The sequence below is a fragment of the Xiphophorus maculatus genome, chromosome 3 (genome assembly GCF_002775205.1).
Source record: "Xiphophorus maculatus strain JP 163 A chromosome 3, X_maculatus-5.0-male, whole genome shotgun sequence".
NCBI classification, from domain to species: domain Eukaryota; kingdom Metazoa; phylum Chordata; class Actinopteri; order Cyprinodontiformes; family Poeciliidae; genus Xiphophorus; species Xiphophorus maculatus.
This window is the reverse complement of record NC_036445.1, coordinates 15,902,520-15,930,061: the sequence shown is the minus strand read 5'-3', so window position 1 is coordinate 15,930,061 and position 27,542 is coordinate 15,902,520. Positions and strand designations below refer to the sequence as shown.

Here is a 27,542-nt window from a genome sequence, read left to right as displayed (position 1 = left end):
AGTGTTAGCAATATCACAACCACAAAGTCCTGTTTGAATACAATGTATGGTGGCTATTATGTTCCTATTTGGACAGCCTCAAGCTGTGCTTGTTTTTCTCACTTCATGTATGTTTTTAGTAACTAAAGATACTGAAACTCACCAAGTTTGGAAGAGACATTATGTTATGGTACAGAAAAAAAACCTCAGGGAAATATGTATTAATTATAAATATTGTCATCAAAATGGTCAGTTGCTGTATTGAAATGATATATTTTCCTAATATTGTGCAGCTCTAATATAAATCCAAAACATTATACACACAGATTTAAATTCAATCACATACATCCCACTATAGATATAATACAATGCAGTCAAATACATTTTACAGTGCCAATTTATAAAAAGTTGCAATCATCGATTCTGCAGCAATTCCTCGTCTTTCTCCCAGTGGGCAGTTGGCTGCATCAAGTCATTAGCTTTGCAGCAATATCTGATCCCATGCAAGTATCACAGATTCTCCCTGTTATGTCTGTTTGTTTCAGGTAGCAATGATCAACTCCACTAATCTCACCTTCATCCAGAACTTCACAGGGGAACAGGTGGGATCATCATCATATCCCCAGACCCAAGAACCTGTTATTCTTGTCCTAAGATTGAATTATTATAGGTTTTTGGTTAAAAACTAAATATTTGTTTCCTTGTCTGTCTTTCAGATGGCGTCCTACTTTGGCTACTCGGTGGCCGTCACTGACTTGAACGGCGACGAGTAAGCAGAGAATTCCCTTGTCATTTGAAACAAAGGTAATTTCACCGCCATCCTTGCCTCTGTTCTTGAAAGCATTTATTGTATGTCCACCTAGCACAGACGATATCCTGGTTGGAGCACCCCTCTACATGGAGAGGGAGATGGAGAGCAAACCCAGAGAGGTGGGAAGGGTGTATCTGTACCTGCAGCTGGCTCCGCTCATGTTCTCTGAACCCATTGTTCTCAGTGGCACCTACACTTTTGGACGTTTTGGGACCGCAATAGCACCGCTGGGAGATGTCAACCAGGATGGATATAATGGTATGCAGAAAATATGCTTTCTGATGATGAAAAACTTTGAGAAATTAAAAAAAGGAATCCTTTAAATACTTTTCATGTGCTGCTGCTACACATCTCTATGTGCGGTTTACGTTTTACGGCAGTCTTTATAATGAGCACCAGGTTTTTTTCTGTGATCTTGTGACTGTCTGCCTGTTAGTTCTCTGACTGAGGAAATCCTGTCAGGATCCTTAAATCCTTTCAGCCAATCAGGAAGTGCGGCGACGAAAGGTTTTGCGTGTGTGAACCTTGCTTCATCGTGACGACTGCGTTTAAGGCACATATGTTGTGTGTATTGGGGGCTATTTTTACCTCACCAGATGTGGCCTGAGATAGAATCATCTGGGATTTTTTTGTACTGCAGCCCAGAGTTCATTCCTCATGGAAGTGTTTGTTTTATTCTCACGTTAATTAGACAATGACTGACACGCACAAAGCCTGGAGCCCAAATGCTAAGACCTGTGGATTGTGCCATTAAAGATGAATGAAGGGATCCACATCTGGCCCTTATATGACATCAGTCCTACTGATTTATTTTTAATTTACTCATGGGCAGCATGTGTTAAAGTGCACACCGTTCCTTTAAATCCCATTAACCAGCAGATCAATAACCAAGGGATCAATACTGACACTTTTCCTTGCTACAAACATAAATCACATCTGCTGTCTGTCAGTCTGGGAAACTATGAGGATTTCTGGAAAATAGTTCAGATATGTGCAGGATTTTATAGTTCAGGATTTTGGAGTTAACCTGGCAGATTGGTGATTTAGGATTTCTGATTGCTATTGTTACACTACTGTGTTCGTGTACTGTACAGTGGTTTTTCAAAAAAGCATTCATTTTCAGATTTTACCACCTTACAATTTCAACAGGGTTTGTCTGGATTTCGTCAGTCCGCAACTTAAATTCTGTATAAATCCAGATATTCTGTAACAGCATCAGAGGTTTGTTAGAGAACATTAGTGAACAAACAGCACCATGAAGACCAAGGAACACAGCAGAAAAGTCAGGAATAAAGATATTGAGAGGTAAAGAGCAGGGTAAAGTTATAAAACAATGTTTCAAGCTTTGGACATCTCACAGAGACTGTTCAACTCAAAGAGATAGAAAGTGGCACAACTTAAGAGATCTGCAGCTCAGGTGAAAGACTCAAAGACTTTCTTAACAAGTGGGCATTTTATCTGGTCAAAAAGATAGCCATTGTTGAAAGAGACATAAAAAGTCATGTGAAGGACACAGCAAAACATGTGGCAAAATGTTCTCTAGTCAGATAAGACCAAAATTTAACGCTTTGAAATACATGTAAAGTGCTCTCTGTGGAGGAAAATGAACTATTCTTCTGAACAGACCATCCTACTTTGAAACATAAAAGTAGCAGCAACATGCTGTAAGGGATGCTTTTCTTAAGCAAGGATGGGGAAGCTGGTCACAGATGATGGATGTAGTTAAGTATAGGGCAATACTGGGAGAAAAACTATTAGTTGAGAATTTGATTCTAGCTTCCTGTATGAATATGTGCTCAATTGTACCATTTACAGTGAAAATACTTGAGACTGTGGCAGGAATTTGGTTGGACATTTAATACTAAGCAGCTGAAGTGGCACGGTGTAGAGCATAGCCTATTCATATGTTACAATGGCCTAATCAAAGTCTAGACCTAAATCTAACAGATAATGTATAGCAAGACTGAAGTAAAATTGCGGTTCACTAACTTCATCCAATCTAACTGACCTTAAGCTGTTCTGGAAATAATGGCCAGAAACGTAATGCTCTAGTTGTGCACTACAGACATACTCCAAAAGACTTGCTGCTTTGAATGCTACTAAAGGTGACTCTATAAAACATGGATCTCTTTTCCGAATTTATTTGTAAAACTTTTGAGACAACTATGTATACTTTTTTCCACTTCATGTTGGTCTATCACACAAGATCACAATAAAATACATTGAATCTTATGATTGTAATAAGACAAAATGTGACGAAAGTTCAAAGGGTCATGTGTACTTTTGCAAGGCACCATTAAACCTGCCCTCTGATTTTAACATAATCACAGACATTCTTCATGAAATGACTCTGATCTCCCCCCGTCTCCCACAGCAACCCCAAAATTCTTCTCAAAAACAGAACCATACCCGTTCTCCGTCATATTTACGATATTTTTCCCCAAGTGTCAGCTGGTAAGCCCTTACAATTTAGCTAATGTAATTTGCCATGTGGCTCCGCGTGTTTATAATTTCCATCCGACAACACCAGCTTTTCCTGTCACCATTGGGTTCAGTATATCAGCTTGTTTCAGTCTGTGAGTAAGAGTCTCCTATAGTTTTGGTTTCAGTGATCGCAGTGGGTGTTCTGCTGGATTGTCTGCATTGTGTGGGACGCTGTTGAGCAATACCAATGAGTGACTTTCACATTATTTGAAGACTTTTTTTTTTAAAAGGAGCTTATTATTTTTGTACAGCTATTCAATTATGTACACAATGGCTCACACAGACATACAGACTCAGAACACATGAACACACATAGGTTCATTTATACACTTGCATACACACATGGTTGCATTTATCCTCTCTCTACCCCACAATCTGCTTCATGTGGAACCAGTTGTTTAGGCTATGAGAGAGGGGGTCCAGAGACAAACAGGATGTCTAGAGGGATTTTGGACAGTTATAGTGCTGATGTAGGACAGTGCAAAGGAATGGACATTAACAAGTTAAAGAATATATCCCAAAATCTGCTTGTATCCTAAAAAATGCATTTTTTGCAAAAAAAAAATGCAAACAGGTGCTTTTTCAACAATCAACATTTGGACAGTATTTCATTTTCCTTATTTTAGATAACATCACAGTAATATAACAGTGATGTAAATACTCTAGACTTAAAGAACAGACTGTCATCTTTACTTTGACTTTTAAGTCCAGGTTAGATAAAGAATTTATCTTTCTTCAATATGCAGGCCTCCTATATTGTGGGCTCAAATTTATGTTCAAATCAAACCTGCTTTATCTGAAGTGTTGAATATTTCTGCATTATTTTTGTTATTGGCTAGTAAATTTAAAGATTTAGGGCTGATAAAAGCATGTCCCAGTGCAAGTTAAATATGTGACTCCAGGTACATTTCTCTGATTCATACATCCATTTTGTACCAACACTTTCATTTATAGCCTGTAGCCAAAACATTTTATTGCCCTCATTCTTAGACGTAGAGTACATGACAGTGTACCAGTTTATATTTCTAGTTTTTTTTATTAATTCTAAACAGAAAGTTATTGAATTTCATGTAAAAAGTTTGTTTTTTTGCAATTTAAAAAAGCCACAGATAAAAACATATAAGAATTGAAACAAACTGACTAGAACTAGAATGAAAATAGACAAGACAAAAAGATTACAATGTCAGGCCTTATATAAATGCCAAAGAATAAAAATGAGTTTTAAGGGGTGATTTGAAGTGTTCAAGACTATGGGCAGATCTAATGTTGAAGGGTAAGTTGTTCCATCAATTAGGAGCAGTGACAGCAAATGCCTGGTCATTTTGCAGTCATTTTGACACCATTGTAATTATATTTTCTTACAGAAGACCGTGAGTAAATTACAGAAAAGTACTTTAACTTATCTGTTGTCAAAGCAGGTAGGAAACATTCACCAAACCGGTACAGACCAATCTATGATGGGTCAAAAAGCAAAGTGATAAAGTTTGAGAAAAATAAAACATACTCCTGAGCTCAAAAATGAAAAATAATCCACTGAGGTCTACAGCCAAAGACAGAAAGATCATCATATCTTCAAGGTAAACATATTATAGATGTTTCAAGAATGTAGATTCCAGTATTTGTTTGATAAAAAGCCCATCCATTTCAGCAGCAGCATTCTCTAGACAAGAAAATAAGATCAGTCTGTGCCTGTGTTATGGAAAGGCAAAAGTATGCAGATCTCTGGAATCAGAACGTGAACTGAAGCAACATCATCTGTAGAACATGTGTAGGCTTTGTGCCACATAGCATGCTTGGCTTTCCATGGCATGGGGTCACTATTGCTTTTTAACGATTTCATGTGGAACGGTAGGTTGAACTCTGCAGCTTACAGCTTAAAGTGAGCTCAGATTGAGCCAAATACAGAACATTTGACTGGCGGTTGCTTCACAGTTCAGCCTGACCCAAAGCATGCTGTGAAAGTAAAGCTGTGGTTTTTGAAGGTGAAGATGCATTAATAAATCACCAGGTTGGATTACAGTCTGTCTGTTGAGAGGAAAAAAGACTAAAACACACAGAAACTAACAGTTGAAAACATTAAATAAAGTCTTGGCACTGCTTCACAAAGGGAAATAGATTGTGTTTATGGCTCCAGAGAGTCACTACTGACAATAACTTAGAACTCAGCGTTCAAGATGAACATTTAATTGTTGAATTTGAATTTCTTTCTAAAACCATCCCTCAAATTTTTTGGGAAGCCTCTTAAGAATCCATTAGAGGTAATCTTGTTGAATGTGTTTGAAGCGGAGAGGCTGCATTTTAAAGCCATATCAATTTATAACCATTTGGATATCAAACATTTCTCTCTGTACAAATATCACAGACCTTCCCTGAAGCTTATATTGAATACTAAAATCTACTAAAATCAATTATTACAACTATGGCAAAGAAATTTAACAGACCGGCCGAGACTTGTTTCTTTTTAATATTTGGGGTCCCTATCAGCTTTGCACATCTAGAGACATTTCTGCCCATTATCCTTTCCAAAATGGTTCAGGCTCAGTCAGGTTACATGGACAGCATCTTCTGTACATTCGTTTTAAGAGATTGGGTATAGGTCTTAACTTTGACTAAGCCATTTTAAGGCATAAATGCTTAATCTAAATCCAGCTGTATCTTTAATGTAGATGTCTTGTTGCGATGCAAACCTTGATCCCACAGAAAACGAATCCTACAAAATTATTTCCTACATGTTTTTCTGTGGGGATAGTATCTTCAAGTGAATTGTCGTTTTCTGTCATGCACAGCATTTTGCGTAGAGGTCAGAAAGCTCAGTTTTGATCAGAGCATCTTTTCCCGCCCGCTTTGCTGTGTCTCTGCCATGGTTTGTAGTAAACTGAAAACAAGACTTTCTTCTGACTATCCCTCAACACCAACTTTCTTTTTCACAAATCTTTATAAAGGCCATCTTTGTGGAGGGCACGAATAGTTCTCCTGTCAACAGATTCTGCTACCTGAGCTGAGGATTTCTCCATCTCCACTGGAGCTACATTTCCTTTTTGACAGCTGTATTTACACAGAGATTAAATTACACCCAGGTGGGCCCTCTAAGTAATATTAGGTGTAAGTATAATAGGTGACTTCAGAAGGAATTTGGTTGCACTGAATAGTTTTAATTTAGTTTTTATTTCTGAAAATAAATGGGGCTATAATTTTCTGATTTTTGTTTGTAATAATTTTGAAAAACGTTTATTCTTTCTATTTCCACTTATCAGTTACGCTCATAGACAGATAGCAAATCAGCCTCTGGTCAAATACAAAAGGTCAGAGCAAAGAATTTAATAATATACAAAGCAAATAAACATTTGGTGAAGTAACTAAGTAGCCATTCCAAAGTTTGAAAGGTCAATCCGTTTTGTTTTCTTCTTTCCTTTTTCCTTTTCCTCCAACCTGAATGTTTTTTCTTTGCTTCTTGTCTCGGAGGAGCTCTTAAAAGCCGTTGATGTCAAAAACATACGTGCCTGTGTGTCACCCCTCAGACGTGGCAGTGGGCTGTCCGTTCGGAGGCGAGGACCGCGGAGGCAGAGTGTTAATCTTTAACGGTAATAGAGACGTATCCACGCGAGGCCTGACCCTGAGCCAGGAGCTGCAAGCCACCAGGACGCCCAGCAGCAGTCTGCCAGGGTATGGCTTCACTCTGAGAGGAGGCCAAGATCTGGACGGCAACGAGTATCCTGGTAAACTTTCAACATTTCAATCCATCTTCTTCTAATCAAAATTCCTTCTTCAGCCCACATTCTTTCACAGTTTAATATTCCTGACTTCCACATTTCATCCACCTCTGTTCTACCATGTCCGTGTTCTCCATGTTCTCCCACTTCTATCTGCTAAAGTAATCAGAAGGGGGTACAGGGATGTTTGACATGAGCTGCATCCGTTCTTTAGGGATTCACAGTAGTCAAGAAGGAGAGAAAGTAGAACAATACATTATCTGCATGTTCTATCTACCTGACATATGTCTGTGTGCAGAAAAGGCTGCATGCAGCAAATCCCTGCTTTATGTGCCACCCACATCTTCACCTTCACAAATATGTAAAAAAAACGTTACACCCGATTTATAAAACTAACTAAGAAGTAGGTCATTTTCCCCAGCTATTTGTGTCCATGAGTTGTAGGCTCACAATAAAAGGTATTCACATAAAGCAGATCTGTAAAAATCAGCTTTACTACGTTATTTTCCACCTAATTTGGAGTCATTCTTCTCTCAGCATTACTTAAGCTGTGTGAGTCCCACTTTAATCCAATTTAGGTTGAAATGAAGAATTTGTTTAGTTTTTTCCCCTTTTCCTTTTCTTTGCCCCCCACTCTCCTTCCTCCTTTTCCTTCCCATTCGCCTATGAAAACAGATTTTCTTCACTCCACAAACAGGATATTGGGGAGAAACACACATACACACGGACACGCACTCACAAGTATCGTTGGACTCACAGGAGCGTTGAGCGTGTGCCAGGCACCAGGTCCCAGTCAGACCTGCACAGGCCCACTGCAAATCAGATTCAAACTTTTGCTGGTGGAAACCCACTGGGAGAAATAAGCTGAAACTCACGGGTGGCAGAGCTTTGGGCCAACACACACACACACACACGCCCACACACGCAATCATGCACTGCATGCTCCTTCTGTCATTAGATAGATATTTAATGGAAGTGCGACACATCCACTCTTTGTGTCGCTTGCAGGAGAGTAAAGTCACACACACACACACGTTCAAAGGAGCTGAGGGTGTTTGATCAGCGTCACAAGGGGCCTGCACAGGCGTCTGGGAGGCTTGCACGAGCCACCATTTGCTCCTTTCAACATTAAATGTCATTAGTTTACTGGAGAAGGAGACAGAAGTTGATGACTAAGCTCCACTTTTAGCTTTAATGGACTATGAATCCCCAAATTACATCATGCCTTTGAACTTGCACAAAAAAATAGTGATCTGGAAGAAAAGGTAGCAGACAGAAGTAGACAGTGCATTAAAAAGTCCACTGACTAATATGAAGCCTAATTACGAACCAAGATGAGTGTTGAGTTGAATGTTGGCGGGGGTCGTGCCTCTTAGGTTCTAGGTAAAAGGTCAAAAACAGGCAGTTTATTGAACAGGAAACAGAAGCTCAGTCATGCCAGTTCATTTTTATTTGATGAGTATGGAGCCAAAGGGTAATTCAGCTGGCTGTTCAATTAGTTGCAAAAGTATTCACACCCTTTTTAAAAATAAAAAAAATCAAGACAAATCAACAAACTCCACTGTGTTGCATTTTGGCCTTATATCTTCACCTTCCTAAAGTAATGGCCTATGTCATTTTTTGTCCAAAGGGAGTTAGCAAAAAAAAAAAGATATTTCAGACAAAAAAAAAATCACTTTTGGCAAAATTGACTTAGGCTATTATTTTAGCCCAAATTAGATGTATTATTTCCTACGTTTGTGATCAGTCCCTAAGACACTTTGTGCAAGCAGCTGTCGCCTATTTTTTTCCCCAAACAGTGGAAGCTCAGCCAAATGGAGTGGACAGCATCTGTGAGCAGCTCTGCAGGAACTGGAACCCCGGTTTTAGGTTTTTCCTCCAAGATTAATGAGTATTTTGCTCCATCCATCTTTGCTGCAGAAGAAAAACTTTTCCACCATGTTTCATAGCGAGGCTTTTACTTTATTCATTCATTATGCAGTATTATCCCATATGGTTGCGTCATTAGCGTGTGTATTTTAGCCTTCCAGACAAAACAATCTTAACTAAACCAGCCATATAGTATTACCCCTCTGTATGGTTTGTATTCTTCTTTTGAGACTGAAATAGGCATAAGCGAACAAAATATTTGAAAGGTTTGCAAATCCAAGAATAAAGAAATCATTAACTTCTCTTTTTTAACCACTAAGGGCCATCGGCTCTCAGGCTTCCCTCACCAAGGCCGGTCTCCCTGCAGCCAAACAGGCAGTTGCAGCAGACATTCAGTGACAGCTTGACAGTCTGTCTAAACTTAGAGAGGAAGATGTGTTTTTCTTCAATCCAGGAAGGACACCATCAGCTAAAGCAGTCTAGTTATCCAGAATGATCTTGTACCTGTCAGCTCTATAAAGGATCGCGTATCTGCGTGTGGAATACAAGCTCAGTCAAAGCTTTCATAGAAACCCCCAAAATAACCCAACAGCATTTGGCAAAGCCTTCCTCTGGGCAATTAAGCAGAATTTCTAAAACAAGAAAACATGGAATTTGAGTTGATTTAGCTTTTCAATCATCCATGCGCACACTTATGTTCTCTCACACACACTTAACCCCAAAATCCGTTTCATGTCATGCAGAGTTACATGAGCAAACACGAGAGTTAGATCAGGGAGAAAATACATCAGTCAAGCTGACATATTTGTGGCAGGAGTTGAGCTTCATGGTTTCAGAAATACAACGGTAAGATGGACTGAGGTATTTGGACGATGAGGTGGTCTTCTTCCACACCTTACCTTTGATGACTTTTGCAGATTGTGGTTTTAAGGCAGAGTTTCGCTTTTGTTTTCCAGTCATTCCGCCCTCCTTCTCCTGCTGCTCTGTTACTCCCAATTTTCTGAAAGTGCTGTAAAAAGGAAAAACTCATACAAAACCTGTGGTTCTTAAAGCTGCTGCTATAAGTTTTGAAAACATTTAGATGCAAGTTTTCTGATTCCTCTCTGAATATTTGTTAGGAACATCAGTCCAGGTGGTACGGGTCAGCCACAGTCCAGTCCCAGACTGGAAAACATCAATGATCTAACATTCGTATCTTACTTATATACCTTAAAATGATGTCAAACAAATGTAAACATAGTGCGTTAGTTCTATAGTTATTTCCTGCCCTAAATAGATACTTCCTTGATAATTGAATTAAATGTAAAACAAAATTGTATTAATCCCAGTGGGAGATTAAATTTAGCTTTATTTTCCAAGTTTCTTCAAAGAGTTGTTGTAAATGGCGGTAGCTGTCAGGAGGAAGGATCACCTGTAGCAGTCCATATTGCAGCTACTTTAAATAAGCCTCTGACTGAAGACAGTGTTGCACAACAGTCTCAACATTCTCTGTAATTTTGTTCATTTGATGAATCTCCAAAGATTCCAGAAGCAGTTTGCATTACAAAACCAGCCTTCAGTATCACCTTGTTTGGCCTTTTTATTTCACTGGCTCTGCTGATGCATGATGATGTAGTACCTTTTTAAGCCTAAAAATAGGCTAGGATTCAAAAGAAAAAAGAAAAAAAAACATAGCCGCACAGTTCTTGTGATAGTAGCTGACATAAAGTTGGCCACAGTGGATCAACAACATGTATCGGAAGCGGAGATGCTCAGGGTCTTTCTGACCCTGACCAGATAACGTCGATCAGACCAGAACATTCCTGGCACTAACACACACGCACCCCCACACACACTCACACACACGCCGTCATAGAACAACTTACATAGGAACATAGTGCACTCCAGGGGGAAAGGGACAAGGCCTGAATGTTTAATGTTGTGGTTTCAGGGGGACTCATTGACTGTAGCCAAAGGCAGAAACAGATGTGTTTCTGTTAGATTCAATTAGTCTTGTTCCTTCTAAATGCACAAAGGGAGAAGTCACACCAATTGGCATGCACGGTCTGCAAGAGTACACCCCAACGCTTGCTTCCATCCTCCTGAGGAGAGTTGCTAAGAGGTTTTATGCTAAGAGTGTACAGATTTTAAATAATGAAATCACAAATAGAGGCAGCTCTAAAATATAAGAAACTATTTGGTAACGAAATCACAGCAGATTTCTCCCGTGCAGCATAAAGTTGCTGTGTTTTTCTCAGGATCACACAGCTTAACTTCCTGCTGCATCTGGCAGCGATAGCTTGTATCCATTAAGTGGCTCTTTTCTAGTTTCACATTGTTTTAATCAGTACTTGTGTGCATGTGTGTGCGTGAACGTGCGTGTGTGTGGCTTACATTGGTATGTGTCCCCTGACCACATCCATTAAATGCCGTCTCTATTTTAAACTTTGGGAGCCAATTAAAATCATGTGTTCATCACAAAGCCCATGAAAACAAATAAAAAATCACACATAGATGAGATCTGGTGCTGCTTACAATTTGGAGTCCTCGCTGCGCGGGATGTTGGGAAATGTTGTTGTTTAGCAAACTGTGATTGGGGCAAGTGAACTTGGGCCTGGTATGCAACGTGTGGTCCACGCATGTTTCACAGTGAATCGTATGCTCACTATTAAAATGAAAAAAGAAATACATGATCATTTTTTGTTTCGTTATTGAGCTCTGTTTTCAAAAAGGGACCAAGAATGAAAGAAAATGCAAAATGATATCAGAAGGTCAGCTCTGCATCTCAGTTGGAGTATGGGTATGTGTGTGTGTGTGTGTTTAAATGTGTTTATTACATGCTGTGTCTGTGTTTGATGAAGATTGCTGGAGACCTTAGAATTAGTCCCATCTGTTGCATTCTTTGAAGCTTACTGTTTCCCCCCCCTCTTCTTTCCTTGCTTTCCCCGTGTCTCTGTGAAGATCTGATCGTAGGGGCGTTTGGCGCAGGAGAAGTCTCAGTCTACAGGTACAGGTTTCAAAAACAAAAATGCTACTTTGTCACATTTGTGCTTCTTGTTTCATCCTGCTGAAAATCTTTTGCTTTGCATGTGTTCAGGTCTCGAGCTGTAGTGTCTGTGGAAGCTACAATGAGCCTAACGCCCAGAATCCTGAATCCTGATGACCGGCAGTGTTTCCTGCCTCAGACTAATAACATGGTTACCTGGTAAAATCACCTTCTGTATTTCTATTTTATAATTTCACTAACATATTTTCCTTTAATTATCTGCACCTGTGTAAATATATGCAGAAAATGTATTCAGACTTTTTCACATCTTGTTAGATTGCAACCATAAACTTCCATGTATTTTAGTTTGCTAGTTTCTGCCCGTTTTTCTTTGCAAAAAAACTTGATCTGCTAATAAGGAAGAGTATATTCACAAATTAGGTAGCTTCTAACATCTAAATCTGAAAAATGCCACATTTTTCAGATTTATATTAGCAAAACATTTTGAGCCAATGTATCCTTGTCCTTCAACACCACAATTATGGTAAAATACTTTGACACTTGTGATTGTAACAGCAAAATCTGAAGTTAAAGGGGTAAGGTTACCTTTGTAAGCCTTTGGATTTTTAAATTCAATCACATTAAGTGTCATTCATGCTATTTTACTTATAGAAAAAAATGTGAGGTTTCTCAGAATCTATATTCAGGAAAGACTTAGTAGTTTTTAGGTAAACAAAAAATTATTATCCATATTCATGCATTCAAAGGAGTCCCCAAATGTTATTTTATACCGAAGAAAAGAAACTAAAATTAAAATGCATCAAAGAGTGCCAGGAAATGGAGAATTTGAGTTGTCATGCATTAAATGGACATGAACAAAAACTTAAAATCTTCTGTACTTTTGATTGCTACCTGATCAGCTAACTAATTTTTATTTGGGGAATTATTTCCTTACTCCTCTTCTGAATTTTCAATCAGCCATACTTTAAGTTCATTCCCATTCCTGTTTTGTTTTGACTTTGTTCCTTGTTATTTTGCACTCAATTTAATGAAGTTTCACCCAACTGTATTTTGTCATAGTTTGGCAACAAAGGTCAAAATTAAATCTTTAAATTTTGGTATTAGTAACACTGAGAGGGTGCTGGACTCTCAGGAGAGACTAACGTTATAGAAACACACGTCTTACCAGACAGAGTTGCCAAACTTCAGTGTTGTATGTAAATACTAAACGTTTTTTCAGTTCTTCAAGTTTACTTTAGCACAGATTATAATTTCAGGTTCACCCTTTTGATCAGATAAGTTAAATTAGCTTTTCAAGGCCAGAAAGCTTGTCAGATTGAATGCCGTTTTATTTTTGAATATCTATTTATAAAGGTCAGTCCTTTTCTAAATACACCTCACTGACAACTTCCTCTGGTTCTGTTTAACAAAACATGTGATGTATCAGGTTATTTTTGGGCTGCTCTTTCTTAACAAAGACATCCTATTCTGATCGACCTTTTAACATTGTTTCAAACAAAATCACCAAAAAGGAACTCTACATCAGTGTCGCAATGTGGAAATACACAAATGTTGGTCATAACAGAATGCTTTTCTCTTGGAGGAAATCAAAGCAAAGCAAATGCCCAGTGGTGCAGACAGGAACCTCTGTTGTATTGCTTTGTAGGCTCCACTGCTCTCAGGTGGGGACATAATAAATTTACAACCGCTTAATGGAGAAAACAGCAGCAAACAAAATGGTTGTTGTCCTGCAGCATAGCAACCATTTTTATTATGATGAGGTTTTTCAACTAGAGGAGGTCACTCAGTTGGAGTCTTATGGGTTTGTTTTTTTTAAACAAAGTATTTTTTCCCCAGTTTATCTATTACAGGAGACACACTGGGCTACCTAATTAGGTTACATATCCAGGTTTAATACCCTCTTATTACTAATCATGTGTGTGCAGGTAAAAGAATGCAAAAAGAGCACAAATCCTAAAACAAACATAAAACTAATAAGCCCCACTGCTGCACTGAAACTCATATCTGTAGCAGAAATTGTCCTGCTCACACTGCATCCTAAAACGGTATGCAGTATGAAATATACTCTTTCAAAAATCACACTCACATAGACAGATGTAACAAATATTTCACCCCTGGGTACTAAACGTCTGCCATCAGCCAAAGACTGTTTGTCTAATTCTCCAATGCAATAACGAAGCAGCCCCCTGGATGAAACAGACTCATATATCCTGAAAACTCAGATTTATAGGACTCTGCAATTATTTTGAGACTGCATAATTCTGTTTTGAATATATCATTGTTCGTGTGGGTGGCAGACTGGCTCTGAACACCCTTGGCCTGAGTTTAGATGAAGGGAACCAATCGAAATGCTCCCGCTGTTTGGCCACTGCCTGATGTTGGTCCTGAAGTATTGGCGCTGGAACCGCTGAAGGAGTGTTTGGACGAGAGACGCTGGGCTTGGCTAGTTGCCATAGTGGTTTTTCTGTGGCGCTGTGTGAGTATTGGCAGCGAGTGGGAAAGGAACTGGGTTTGAGTTGGATCAACAAAAAGCCCTTAACTGTGTAAATTTTGTCAAAATGTAATTGAGTCTCTTTAAATAAATTGCTATAGAGTTTTAGACCAGTAGCAATGATTGAGACATTCAGAAACTTGGGGACATTTCTGAGGGCTTGAAGCCACACAGTAAGAAATATTGTCACATTGTAAAGCATGTGATTTCCTGATAAGATCAACTGTTTTTAACCCTGTAAGTCATTACAACAATGCTGGCCGCTGTTCTGTATATGTCAATGGACTTTTAAGGTTCGTTTAACTATTTTGGCTGGGAAATATAGCCTTCTTTTTCTAGATTAAAGAGCAAAATGAAACCTTTTTTCCCCAGGCAAAGTCTGGCATTTTCCAGATGACTTACGTCCTTTACAGATGTATGGAAGCCATTGAAATGTTTTCATCTTTTCAATAGCAGGAGCATAATTTCAAACTAAAAAAAAAATCGATTTGTTAGTTCCATACAGTCATACATACATACAGTGTGTTTCTGGACCTGACAGGATTTGGGACACACCCGTTGTCTGATGGTGACATCTACCAAGTTCCTCCTGATCGTCACACTAAGACTGTAGGAGGGTTAAAAGAGGCCACTTACGTAAGCTGTGGTTGCATGGCTGGCTGGGGGTGCAGCTAATAGCACACCAAGATGTGTTGAGTTTACTCAGTGACTTTGGCATTGCTCATTAATTAGGACTTTATTAGGAACATTTAAATCATTTTACAAGTATCATTTCAAGCTGTTTTTCTGAGAAATATTGTGCTTTTCTGAAGAACTGCCTAACATTTCCAGGCAGTATTTTCACATACAATCCTAATCTTGTGTTTTTCTCTTCCGCGGCCAGGATTCAAACGCAAGATTTTAGCAAGTTCCCCACCAAAAAATACTTATTTGTAACACCAGCTTGATAAGTGATGATTTTGTTTTCTTCTCCTTTGTTTCAGAAAAAGATGTTCAGTTTCAAATTACACATTTTACAAAACTTTTTCCCTTCGAGGACAATGCTTAGCTCAGTGATCTTAACAGTTTGACATGAGACCTGCACCTGGAGCTAAATGGAAAGATAAAAGTGAAAAGGGAAATTGTTAAGTGAGTAATTACTTGAATTAGAGCCAGTTAAACTGGAAAAGAAATTGTTTGGTGCAATGCGTTGTCTGGCTTCCTTAAGTATGAAAAGTGCATACACCTGCCAAATAACTGCACCCAGGGCCAAAGGAAATGCTGGACCTAATAAAGAGTGAGCAAGTCACACAGCAAGCGAAAGCACGCCGAGAAAAACAAAACAAAAAACAAAAGAAGACTTTAACCAAATCCATCTATATCTTTATTGACTAATGCAGCAACAATACATCCTTGTCTGAGGAAAAAAATAGCTCTGTAATCCGATTTCATAATGATTTATGTATGTAGTTGTGTGGGTTGTCTGGAGCAGACTTGGCACTGCAGAAAAGGATTTACTGTAAGGACTGAGAGCCGTCTCGAATCGTGTAGGATGGTGAAGCGCAGATGCATTTCGGGGAAAATTGCATACAGTAATGACTGACCTGGGGGTCATTTTTGTGCAACATGCACTTAAATGTGACACACAACCTTTATTAGAGTCATACACTCCCACAACTGAAACACACGCATTCATTTAGATAACACATGTTAAACAAAAACACAACCACATGGGAAGGTATTTTTTTAGAACCAATTTGATGTTTTGTCACATTAACTCTCATTCAGAACAAACTCATGTTAACAACTGATTATCATCATTGTTGTATTAATGAATGGAAATCCTAATTATCAGCAGAGACACTCATGTCCACAACATCTGCAACCTGGTTGTTCAAACCTTCCTGACACTGAAACACACTCACAGGTGCCAGTTCTGAAACAAAACCTGCATGAGGTCATCTGCTTCATTGCAGTAAGTTACACCCTTGAGATCCTCCAGATTACTGCATATTAGCAGTGTAGATCTCCCCCTGTGGGAGGCACTTTCCTGTTGTTGATTAAGGAAGTGATAGCGCACAAAAAAACACCATTACACATGGCTTAATAAACATTAAAAGAGGAAATGCAGAAATGTTTCCCAGTCTCCCATGTCTGCGTGTCTAATAGTAGGGCCTCCACGGTAATTCCTATTGAACCCTGGAGAAAGAAAGGAACAGATGCCTTGTTTAGAAACAGTTTATTTACTTAGTGTGTTGCTTTTTCAATTCACCTTATGTTAGAAACGTAAGAAATAAATTAAGGCACTCGACTTGTTGAGCCCAGAGCACAGTGCACCTGTACTTGTAGAAAAGTTAGTTGTGATTTGAATAACTTGGAAGATTTCCTTAATTAATTCAAAACACATTTTTCTCTTTCTCCTCCAGCCTTAAGGTGGACGTGTGTGCAGCAGTAAGTGGAATGGGGATTCCCAGCAATGTAGGTAAGCATCTGGACACAAGATTAAACTTTTACAGTGAGGAAGAGCAATTGTCAGATCCATTTTACCGAAGCAACTGCATCCATTCCAGTTAGATCAGGAGTCTCAAACTCTAGTCCTCGAGGGCCGCAGTCCTGCAACTTTTAGATGTGCCTCTGCTGCACCACACCTGAACAGAATAATTAGGTCATTAAGGCTCTGGAAAACTGATCTACACAAGGAGGAGATCATTAAGTCATTTCATTCCAGTGTTTTGTACCTGTGGCACATCTAAAAACTGCAGGACTGCGGCCCTCGAGGCCTGGAGTTTGAGACCCCTGAGTTAGATGAAGAAAAAGGCAAAATGGGAATAAGATATACCCAAGACCCCTTTTTGATGTTGTAGTAATGTTTGATCCATCAGAATAAAAACTGTGGAGTTTTGAAAATAGTTTCGTAACACTTAACTTAGATTTACTTACTTACTTACATTTTGTCGCTTTGTAACCACAATGTTTAGTGTGTTTTAACTTGAACTACATGTGACAGACCAACACAAAGTAGTGCCTAATTGTAAAATGAAAAAATACACTGTTTAGAAATTGTTTAACAACATATTTTGTGTACAGATTTTCCATTGAAACAATTGCTATGAGAATTCCCCTAATTGGCATTGAATCAAGTGCAGTCATTCAATCTCAGTATAAATACAGCTGGGAGGTTTGTTAGAAGTCATTAGTGAGTAAACACAATGCAGATCATCCATATTTATATGTTTATAAATGGTGATGGCAACATCATGCAGTGAAAAACGTTTTCTCAAGGATGAGACAAGCTTGTCAGAATTCACTGAAAGAAGAAGAAACAGACTCTATACAACATAGCCTCAATGGGACAGTTTTACAGTTTTCACACAGATGCAAATCTGGTAGGGGCATTCCCCGAAAAACTTGTATTTGTGGTTGCAGTAAAAAAGTAAAGCTATAATTTATTGTCTCAAAGCACTGTGCACACTGCTCTTTTCAGGTTCTAATGTTGAAAACCATCTTTTATTAATAAGCACTACTTTGTTTTGGTCCATTACATAAAAATCCACTGACATTTGTGGATGTAACATGACAAAATGTGCAAAACTTGACAGCCACATAAAAGTATAACACATTGACAGTGAAGAGGTGTGTTTCTTTTACTGTAATAATATCCTTTTGCACTACTATTGTTGTGGTGTTGCTGTCATTAAGTTCAGTTATCTGAGATCTGAATCCTTCCTTTTCTGTTGACATCATCTGTTCAGATCTAAAAGCAGAGCTGCATCTGGATTGGCTGAAAGGCACAAGGGGCGGGGTTAAGAGAGTCCTCTTCTTAGACACCCAGCAGGCTCAGCACTCAGGGCTCCTCAGGCTCGGTCAACGTCTCCCACGTGGATGTCTGAGCTACCAGATTTATCTGAAGGTGAGCAAATCCCACATCAGCACACACATACAGTGTTACAGAATATTAAATGTACTAGTTTAACCACTACAATGATAATTAAGTTCATATTATTTTTAATTCTATTGCTTCACAGGAGGAGGACGAGTTCAGGGACAAGCTGACCCCCATTGCACTGGCCCTGAACTACAGCCTGGCCCCACCTTCTAGTGACAAAACTCTCCCTCCTATTCTCAACCAGTATAGCAGCACCTTCCTCCAGGAACATGTGGGTGAAGAATCTGTGGAGAAGTACAACAGAAGGCTTTACTTCCAGGAAAATGCTCTCCAGGAAAAGCTTGCTGCTCTGTGGCCCACCAATTAAACTTTAGATGATGATTAGAAAACCATTACCAGATGATCATCTGATTTTGAAATCAGATGATCTTCTGGAATACTAGGGTGTCCACATAATCATCTAGTCAGGCTGACATGCTTTTTTAAGATGCTCAACCATGAAATGATGACGTTAAAGTCATTTAGATTATAAAACCCCTGATGTGTCTGTTTTATATATTCTGAGTTCCAGCCTGACATGCAATAAAAGTATCCGCATGCACATAAAAATGCTGCCAAAATTACATATCAACCAACTTTAAATGATATAAAGGCTCAACCCCATTACCCATAAAATCTATGACGGTTAAGAAATGATGAAGAAATGGCCTGCTGTACAACAAAACCAAAAGAAGAACATTTTAGACATGCAACTGATGAAATGTAAGCCCTCCTTTGATTGCTCTGTAACAAACTGAATGTGTTCAAATAAACACTGAGAGCTTCTAAATTTTCCAGAGCTCAGGTTTGGCGAGCTGACTTGATTGAACTTCTAAAGAATATTCATCCACCTGTTGATTACTTAATCCTAGTTATTTGAAAAACACAGATTTCTCTGTTTGTATGTTGTCTATAATTTGCAAGACTTCACTGTCAATTATGTCTCGACTTTTTGTGTTTTTTCAACACCCACTGATGGAAGTTATGAAGACTTTCTTAGCTTTTTACGAACAAATTAGTCAGATTGTCAGATAATCCGAGAACTCAACATGTACATGTTCAGACAGATCTCCAGCTTTCTTGAGAGCCCCAGGGATGATTTTGCCTACTTTTGTTTCATGATGTTTCATGATAAAGCAACAGTTCTCATATGTTATGAAGTACCGGGCATGTGTTTAAAAAAAGAAAGCAGGCGTGAACTGTTCTTACAGTGGCTATTAAGTTCTGCATGTTAGGGAGTCATATTGGATAGAGGTTAGATTTGAAAGAAACCTCCAACAATATTTCACTTAGAATAGGGAAAACTCAGGGGAAATTTCTGTTAACTTTTTCATCTTTAAACTTGGAAATTTTAAAGAAAAATGAAAAAGTTACTGTAAATACCACTAAGTGTGTACCAAGAGACTAATACAGTTTTTTTAAAGATAGTTTTATCTCTGTTAGCACATATTTGTCAGTAAGGTGATGCTTGACAAAAGTTGGTGAGAAAAGTTTGAGAACCACATGTCTAGAGTAACCTGAAACATTTTCCCATAACCTCTTCTTCCCAGGCTTACATCCTGCTGGACTGTGGTGATGACAACATATGCATCCCCGACCTGCAGCTCTCCGCCAGCATGTAAGACTTTAACAGTCATGCCCTCTGACCCCAACCTGCAAATGCTCAACAGTTAGACATCCTAAGAACAGGCACACAAGAAAGAAAAGCTAAAGAAAAGACAGAAATCTGCTATTCTTCAACCAATGAACAAAGTTTACATTGAACCTGCTCACATTTTGGTCCTTTTTTAACCTGTGAGAGATTTTGTGTGCACACGTGTATGTGAAACAGCCTTCTCTGTATAGTGTTTCCAGCTGTACGGCATCTCCATGGCAGCCTTATATAAATATCCTCTCACCGGCCAGTGACTAACATATACAGGCTCACGCACTGTTGGGGGATGAGGGGGGTTGCATTCCTTTGCAGCTGATTGCACATTAACTCCAGTCCTAAAAATGATAAATGCAGTAATTTGCTTCTTTTTGTCCATTTTTGTCTCTGTGTGTGCTGTTGTCTCAACACACAAATCCAGGGATCGCTCAGAGTTGGTGATTGGAGACGACAATCTGATCATGCTGACCATCACCGCAATGAACCGCGGGGAAGGAGCCTACGAGAGCGAGCTGCACACACTGATACCACCAGAGGCCGACTACATTGGAGTGGAGCGCAGGGTAGAGGTAGGGACTCAGGATCAGAAGCTTACATACACTCATCGCAGACATGATGTTTTAATTTTGAACTGGGTGCACAAGTGAACACACACTTCTATTGGGTTAAATTTCCCAAAGCAAGTTTCAGAGAAACCAGAAATTTATTTTTTTTTAGCAATCACCAAGTTTCAGGCGTGTTTCAGGCTTGATCTTTGGCCATTCTTGTAAGCTTCCAGGTTGATGTTCTTGGTTCAGATCTAGCTCTTAAAGATTCTCCATAAATTGCTAATTATTAAAATGAGTTCAGTTGGATGTTGTGTTAACCTGCTTTCAGTTCTGATGTTTGTTTGGTATACTTATGTAACATCCAGTTGTTTCCATGTATCAAACATTTAACTGTTTATCTGAGGTAACGTTGAAGAATTTGGAGGTACTGAAACAAACCCCCGGCATGATCCTACCGTCACCATGCTTGCTGTTAGACTTTTCTTAAGTTTAAAAATCTCAATCTCGACCATGTTTTTGCTATGCTGGCCGTACACCTTTATATTTGTCTCATCTGACTCTAAAACCTTTTTCCAGAAGTTATTTTTCTCCATTTCCCTTCATTAGCAGTGATCTTAAACACAGAATAAAGCAACTTTTTGAGTGGATAAATCCGGCTAACATTATGATCTTGGAAAGGATCTAAAATAAATAAACTAAAATAAAAAAGATATGTACCTTGTTTAAAAGTGGGTTCCATATCAAGAAACAAAAAAAAATTAATGAACTCTTCTGCAAGTTGGCTATGAAAAGTGTTTGGTTTCTCATCGACTTGCTAATCTATATATTAAAAAGACTTATATGAATATATATGAGCCACTATGTATGGTTTTAAAACTGACAATAAGACACAATCAGAACTAAAATGGAACTTGTGCACCCAGTTTTTCTTCTAAATATTCTCTGAATTAGTCTTATCTCTCCTTTCTAATTCAAACAAATAATAATAATAATGGTTCAAATGCATCCCTAAAAAATCTAATTTAACATGACATTCATGCTGACGGAGAGTGTATGTAGACTAACACAGTTTTCTTATTGAGGCTCAGCCAAATATGAGTTAAGGGGGTGTGCTATTTGAGGCTGCAGTTAGGGTGCAGCATCACTTCCTGTTGTGTCATTAAGTCATGCATTTGGCCTAATTACTGCGAGGCTATCAGCAGGATATGCTTTACTGGCATCAGCCCAAAAGCCCCTATTATGATTAACATCCTGCATTAGGAACCATGGTAATGGATAGGTTCAGCTTGTGTGTGTGTGTGTGCGTGTGCTAATGAGTGTGTAATGGAGCTATTTGATTGATTATATTGTTAGTGTCAGAGTATCCATCACTCTTCCTTGCCTATCTCCCCCCTCCTCTTGACTCTGATCTGATGGTCCCTCTTTACTTCCTTCTCTCTTTCCTAACATTCTCAGCCTCATCTGTTTTTCTTCCTGCAGTCTCTCTCTCAGCTGAACTGCGAGTACAAGACAATCAATGAGTCCAGAATGGTGGTTTGTGACCTCGGGAACCCAATGGTGACAGGAACGGAGGTGAGTTGTGACTCCTCAAAAAGGATAACACAGACTCAGGCGCTTTAATAAAACAACCTTGCTAAGAAATCCTCGCCTCCCCTTCAAGCCTAATTTGAGTGATGGTTTCCAAAGTTTACCGATCATCACCTTGACCCTCATTCTTCACCTTCTGGCTCCCATGGCTGTGCTTGCGTCTCGCTCAACTTGTGCATGCGTGCCACGGTAATAATCCATTAAGCTCCTGCGCGGCCGACACATGCAGGAAGCTGAGGCTTTGTAAGATAAAGAGCGGCCTCTACCTACATGAAATTCTAGCACTCTGTTGCACATGCGCTCGGCTAAAAAAAAGAGCCTGTCGCATGAGAGGCTTTCTTTTAAAGATGTCAAGGCTGGCAGAGAGGTGCGTCAGCTCTTGGGAGTTGACACGGGGCATTCTGATAAATCAATTATGCGGTCATGTTTCACAGTTTGGAGGAGGGGGCCATGTGTGTTTGTGTGCTTGACAGCTGGCCAGATGTTTCCCATATTCAACTTTTCCCCTTGCCCTGTTGGACGCTCGGGAATCCATCAACTTATGCAGAACATACCTTTACACACACTCCATATGAGCTCTCTAAGCACTAGTCGGACCACTAGAGCTCATTGTTTGTGCCACATGACGGCTGTGGAGAGTCAGAGCGGAGTGATTGGTGTCCATGCCTGAAGAAATGCAGATTTCTATTCACTGGTCTGCCGCTATGCCTGAATTTTCTCTTTCTTTATTGTAAAGAGTTTAATTCATTTAGTTTATCAAACATCTACCAAGTGTCAGTGGAACTCCACTGCTTTGTTATCTAATATATGATGTACAATGAGCAGAAGAACATTCTTGTAATCTAATAAAGTGTTTTCTTTAGTGGTTAATTGCAAATCTTCATGTTTTCTATTACATTTGTTTTTACATTTATTTGGTTTTGTTACTCATTTTGTGTCCGTGTTTGACCACTGATAGCTTCAAATTGTGGACGGTGCACATTTGGTGTGTAAGAATGAGATTTATGATAGCCTTAGGTAAAAATAACACAATATCATAGTATATATGAAATACTTATTATGGGCTAATTGCTTTCATTTAGAACAGAAAACCAACATTTAATCCTAAAATAGTTTATAGAAATTAGTTTACTATATATAACATTTATGTATTGCTGTTTTTATCCTCATGCATAGAATTAAGCAAAATACAAAAAGAGTACACTGCTGCTTAATCCAGTGGTAGTTGTGCATTCTGTGCTTGATGTGCAGAAAGTAAAAAAAAAGAAAATTGTTTTGCTCTTTGTAATGAAAGAACAAGCTAATATTAGTTGCTTTATAATTGTATTATGGATGTTTTTGTTTTTGAAAAATTGAGAAAAGTGTCAAAAGGTTTACTAAAACATATTTACTTTTTGTTTTCTTATGAACATAGATTTTATTTAACCTAGTATGTCTCATTGCGATTGAAAATCTCTTTTTATGAGAGATCTGGCCAACCTTAAGTAAAAATTGGGAATTTATGAAGACACTGTGGTTTATTTCTTCAGTTTTAATCTTATGTAGTCTTATTATGTCTGATATTTCAAGACGTTTGATCACGTAGAGCTAATACTTCGATCAATATCTTTCTCTTTAGTAGGAGATTATTTTGCAACATGGAGCTGTCTGCAACTCAGGTGGAGGATGTTTTTTTTGGTCCTTCACCATGAATTTCACTGCAGTCTTGACTCTTTTCTACCAGACTATTTATAAGAATTCAATATAAGATAAGAATTATAAAATGTTCAAATCTCATGAATATTATTGTTTTCTCTCTTTCCAAATTTCATAAAAATATATAACTATCTAGAAAATTAACCTGTTAATGTATCGTTAATCAAATGGGTATAAAATGGTGTGTGGAGCTTTTCTGTTCAAACTATCTGAAGGTGCTACTGATAAAACAGTGAAATAAGGTGCTGTATGGACTATAGAAAATTAAAGAAATGTGGACACTGGTTAGAATTTGCATAAAAATCATTTTGTCATACTTTAGTTAAGTATAACAGCAAATTAAAGCATTTACATCTTTAAGAAAAATATGGACACATTTCTGTAAGGAAAATCATTTCGAAATCTTTCAAAAACCTCAGTCAAATTTAATGAGTTTGTGAAGAAATGGTTTTACACATATCTTATGTTGACATATGACATTTATAACAAACTACACAAAAACTTTTTTTTATTTGCAATGCTGCAAGCTTAGACTGACGAAAGTACCAAAATAACCCCACAGAAGTTCTCAAACCACTTCCCCCAATGTTGCTCTGAAGAACCATTGTTTTTCTGCATTATAGCTAAACCTAATGAGCCAAAGCTGAGCAGCCCCAGGACTACTGTACTCAAATGCAGAAGAAGTTTATTTACTTCACCTAAATGTGTTTTGGACACACAGGCGATTCAGATTGATATGACAACTGCAAGCTCTTTTGGAAAGTTAAAATGGGTGTCAATAGTAGCTTCTTTTACACACATCTTCACAAAGAAGACGCATAATAAAAACAACAAAAAAACTTTTGGCAACTCCCTGAACTTTCAGGTTTTCAAACGACAGACCAGTAGCAGAGTGGACTGTGTTGTCCTTGAGCTCCCCTGTCACCGATCCTCTATGTTCATATGTTCATTAGATGATGGAGGCTCGTTCCACATTTGATGCCTGCCTCCTTAGATCTTCCCCTTCCAAGTCTCCCTAACGTGTCCCGTAAAGATAGCTTGACTTTGTAGCCCCTCACCCCCTGGAGACATGGCTCTTGAAGTTTTTAATACAAGTCTGCATGCTGTCATTTCCCCCACTCTGCATCGGAGGCTCGTCCTGTTTTTCAGCGAAGATCACATGTGCTGTAAATACACACGCGCCACTGCAGTCGATGGCATACCAAAGCCTCCACGTGTTTTGCGTTAGCCTGGAGGACAGGGAGATTTAAACAGAGGAGAGACGAGGAACTTGACTGTGGTTTTTAAGTATGTGTCTGTAGTCTGGCTTTTGTCAGATTTAGGAAACTTGCTGTTACCAACACATGCATACACAATCCAGATATTGTGACTATGAAGTAATGGGAGGGATCCGGTTACAAGGATTTTACTGTCTGTTCAGCGCTGCCTTTGATGTACACATGCATCTAATTCCTCACCGTCTTCCTATAGGGTCCCTCTTCATTCTGTCGTCACGTGATTTTAATACATTTTCTCTGTTTCTTGGGTTTCTTGATGTTCCTGAACAGCTGTCCGTCGGTTTGAGGTTTTCAGTCCAAAGGCTGGAGGACTCCGGACCGAAAATCAGCTTTGAGCTACAGATCCACAGGTGACACAATGATGAGCTCACACACACACAACATACACACAGGGATTTGTTTGTCTTTCCTCTGATCTGTGTACATGTGTCCCGAGTCCGTGCTGATACCACCACTGTCTGCGGTCTCATGTGGCTGGCCACAGAGACGGAGAGAGCTAGGGACAGGAGAAACACAATGCAAACTGTTTCTTTTATTGCACCATTTGTCATTTTGTACATGCAGCTATTCACAAAGCGAACCCTTCAAGGAGTCAGCTGAATATCATACTATTTTCATTATGACCATCTTTGAGTTTTGGGACATTTTGAGGTCTAATAAAACAGCAGCTCTTTGTAATAAATGAGATGAATTGAAATGCATGAATTGAAAGACATACAGTCTGGGTGAAAACTTTACATGCACTCATCATACACAAAATGTCACATTCATTTTGAGATTTTATTGATTTATTTGAACTTTTCTTTGTCCTCCATTGTACAGTGTAGTGATTATTTGTCTCAAACTCAAGAGTCAAAAGTGATCAAAGCAAAGTGAATTAAACTCAAATAGTCACCTGATGCACCGTGGGGTTTCTGGCGTACGCAGTTCAAAAAAGGGATTGAAACAGTCAAAATGCAGCTCTTTCGTTAGTTTATTCCAATTTCCAGATAAAAACAAGTTGCAGGCTTCACAGGATCCTACTAGTTGTCCTGTTCTGACTCCTGCACCTGTTCTCTCACTGATTGACTGATGACTGACTGACTGATACTGGCACTGGTAAAAAAAACCATGTGACCACCCACGTGCATAATGACCTAACTAAAACCTACCTATTTATACTGTGACACACCCACGTCCCAAACTGAAATTAATCAACTAATTAAGTGAATTACTAACCAAAGAACCTATTTGAAAATAACAAATTAAACAAACATTCTAATTATAAATTAACTAGAAAATAAGCAAATAAAAATGAACTAAATAATATAAATTCCAAGATTTAACTGAAAGTAGATAAATAGCTCCTACATACAGTGATAACACAACAAGAAACTTCAATACATCCTGTAAATATAAACATGAGTCTAAACTTTGAATTCACTGTTGTTGTTTGTTTGTTATTTTTGTCTTTATAGTGTCAATATTATACATGCATGCTAAAAAAATATGCATACACTCCCACTTATATTTGTTGCTTGTCGCTTCCAACCAAGTTGTTTTTACAGCCATCAAAAAGCCTCTGGCACAATTCTGACTGAATATTTGTCTGGACATCTTGGCAAAATTCACACAGCTCCTTTAAACTGACTGAGTTTAAAGGACAGCCCATCATTCCCAAATGGACTGAGGTCAGGGCCGTTCCAGAAGCTTATGTTAGCACTTATACCAAAATCACTTTAGATGTGTTTTTGAGATCATTGCTGGAACTCATTATCTCTTTTGATTAGAACAGCCGCGTCCTCAGTTTTGAAATGGCTATTACATCATAGCACACAGATGCTTATAATTGTCATTTCTGACTTTGTTTTCACCCTTTTGTTGGGCCGTTCTTTCAAATACTCATCTTGTTTCCATTTTATCATATGACAAACATGCATCTCTTTGAAAGGGGTTTAATTTAAAAAAGTTTAGATAGTGTATTTAAAAACAGATTTTAAGGCATTTTTAAGTAGCTTTGCTTATTGTGTTTATGATTTTTCTCCACAGCTCCAACAAGGACAACTCTGAAAGTAACATGGTCAGTCTGAATTTGACCGTTGCTGCTAAAGCTCAGCTTGATTTACGCGGGTGAGTCCAGCATGTCTGCAAGTTTTTGGTTGTTTGTAGGAAATGGTGCTTGGATTTCTATACAACAGCACATATTTATTGACAGATTCAAGCCAAACTATATGCTTACAGGGTTATTTGTCAGCTCCTCCACGCTAATGCATACACACAAGCTCTCACACACACTTCAAAGCCTGGTGCCTGACATGCTGTTGTTTAGGTGTGGTCAGTTGAGCACGCAAACGAAGAAGCAATGGGGAGAAGTGGGAGAAATATAACAAACATTACATTTTAGTTGTATTTAAAGTACTGTTGTTGTAAAACATGATGGTGATTTTACTCTCAAGTTGAAATGGGATAATTAGCCTTGATCATGGGGGGAGGCTGAAATAGTTTATTGCACATCCATGCAGCTTGCAACCACCACACTGCTAACTGAAAACCTAGATGTCTTTTTTCCAC

The 27,542-nt window shown here is 38.6% G+C and overlaps 1 protein-coding gene across 1 annotated transcript in view; it reads left to right on the top strand.

Annotated features, from left to right (window-relative positions):
- Positions 1–27,542, top strand: part of itga8 (integrin subunit alpha 8) — a 51,868-nt gene that overhangs the window by 16,131 nt on the left and 8,195 nt on the right. The window contains exons 10-23 of the mRNA XM_005804694.3: positions 525–581; positions 696–748; positions 843–1,048; positions 6,793–6,990; positions 11,794–11,839; positions 11,930–12,037; positions 16,736–16,791; positions 18,062–18,219; positions 18,335–18,466; positions 19,785–19,852; positions 20,307–20,454; positions 21,913–22,005; positions 25,263–25,342; positions 27,021–27,101. Coding sequence (XP_005804751.3) covers positions 525–581; positions 696–748; positions 843–1,048; positions 6,793–6,990; positions 11,794–11,839; positions 11,930–12,037; positions 16,736–16,791; positions 18,062–18,219; positions 18,335–18,466; positions 19,785–19,852; positions 20,307–20,454; positions 21,913–22,005; positions 25,263–25,342; positions 27,021–27,101 — 1,484 coding nt within the window. The remainder of the gene's footprint in view (positions 1–524; positions 582–695; positions 749–842; positions 1,049–6,792; positions 6,991–11,793; positions 11,840–11,929; positions 12,038–16,735; positions 16,792–18,061; positions 18,220–18,334; positions 18,467–19,784; positions 19,853–20,306; positions 20,455–21,912; positions 22,006–25,262; positions 25,343–27,020; positions 27,102–27,542) is intronic.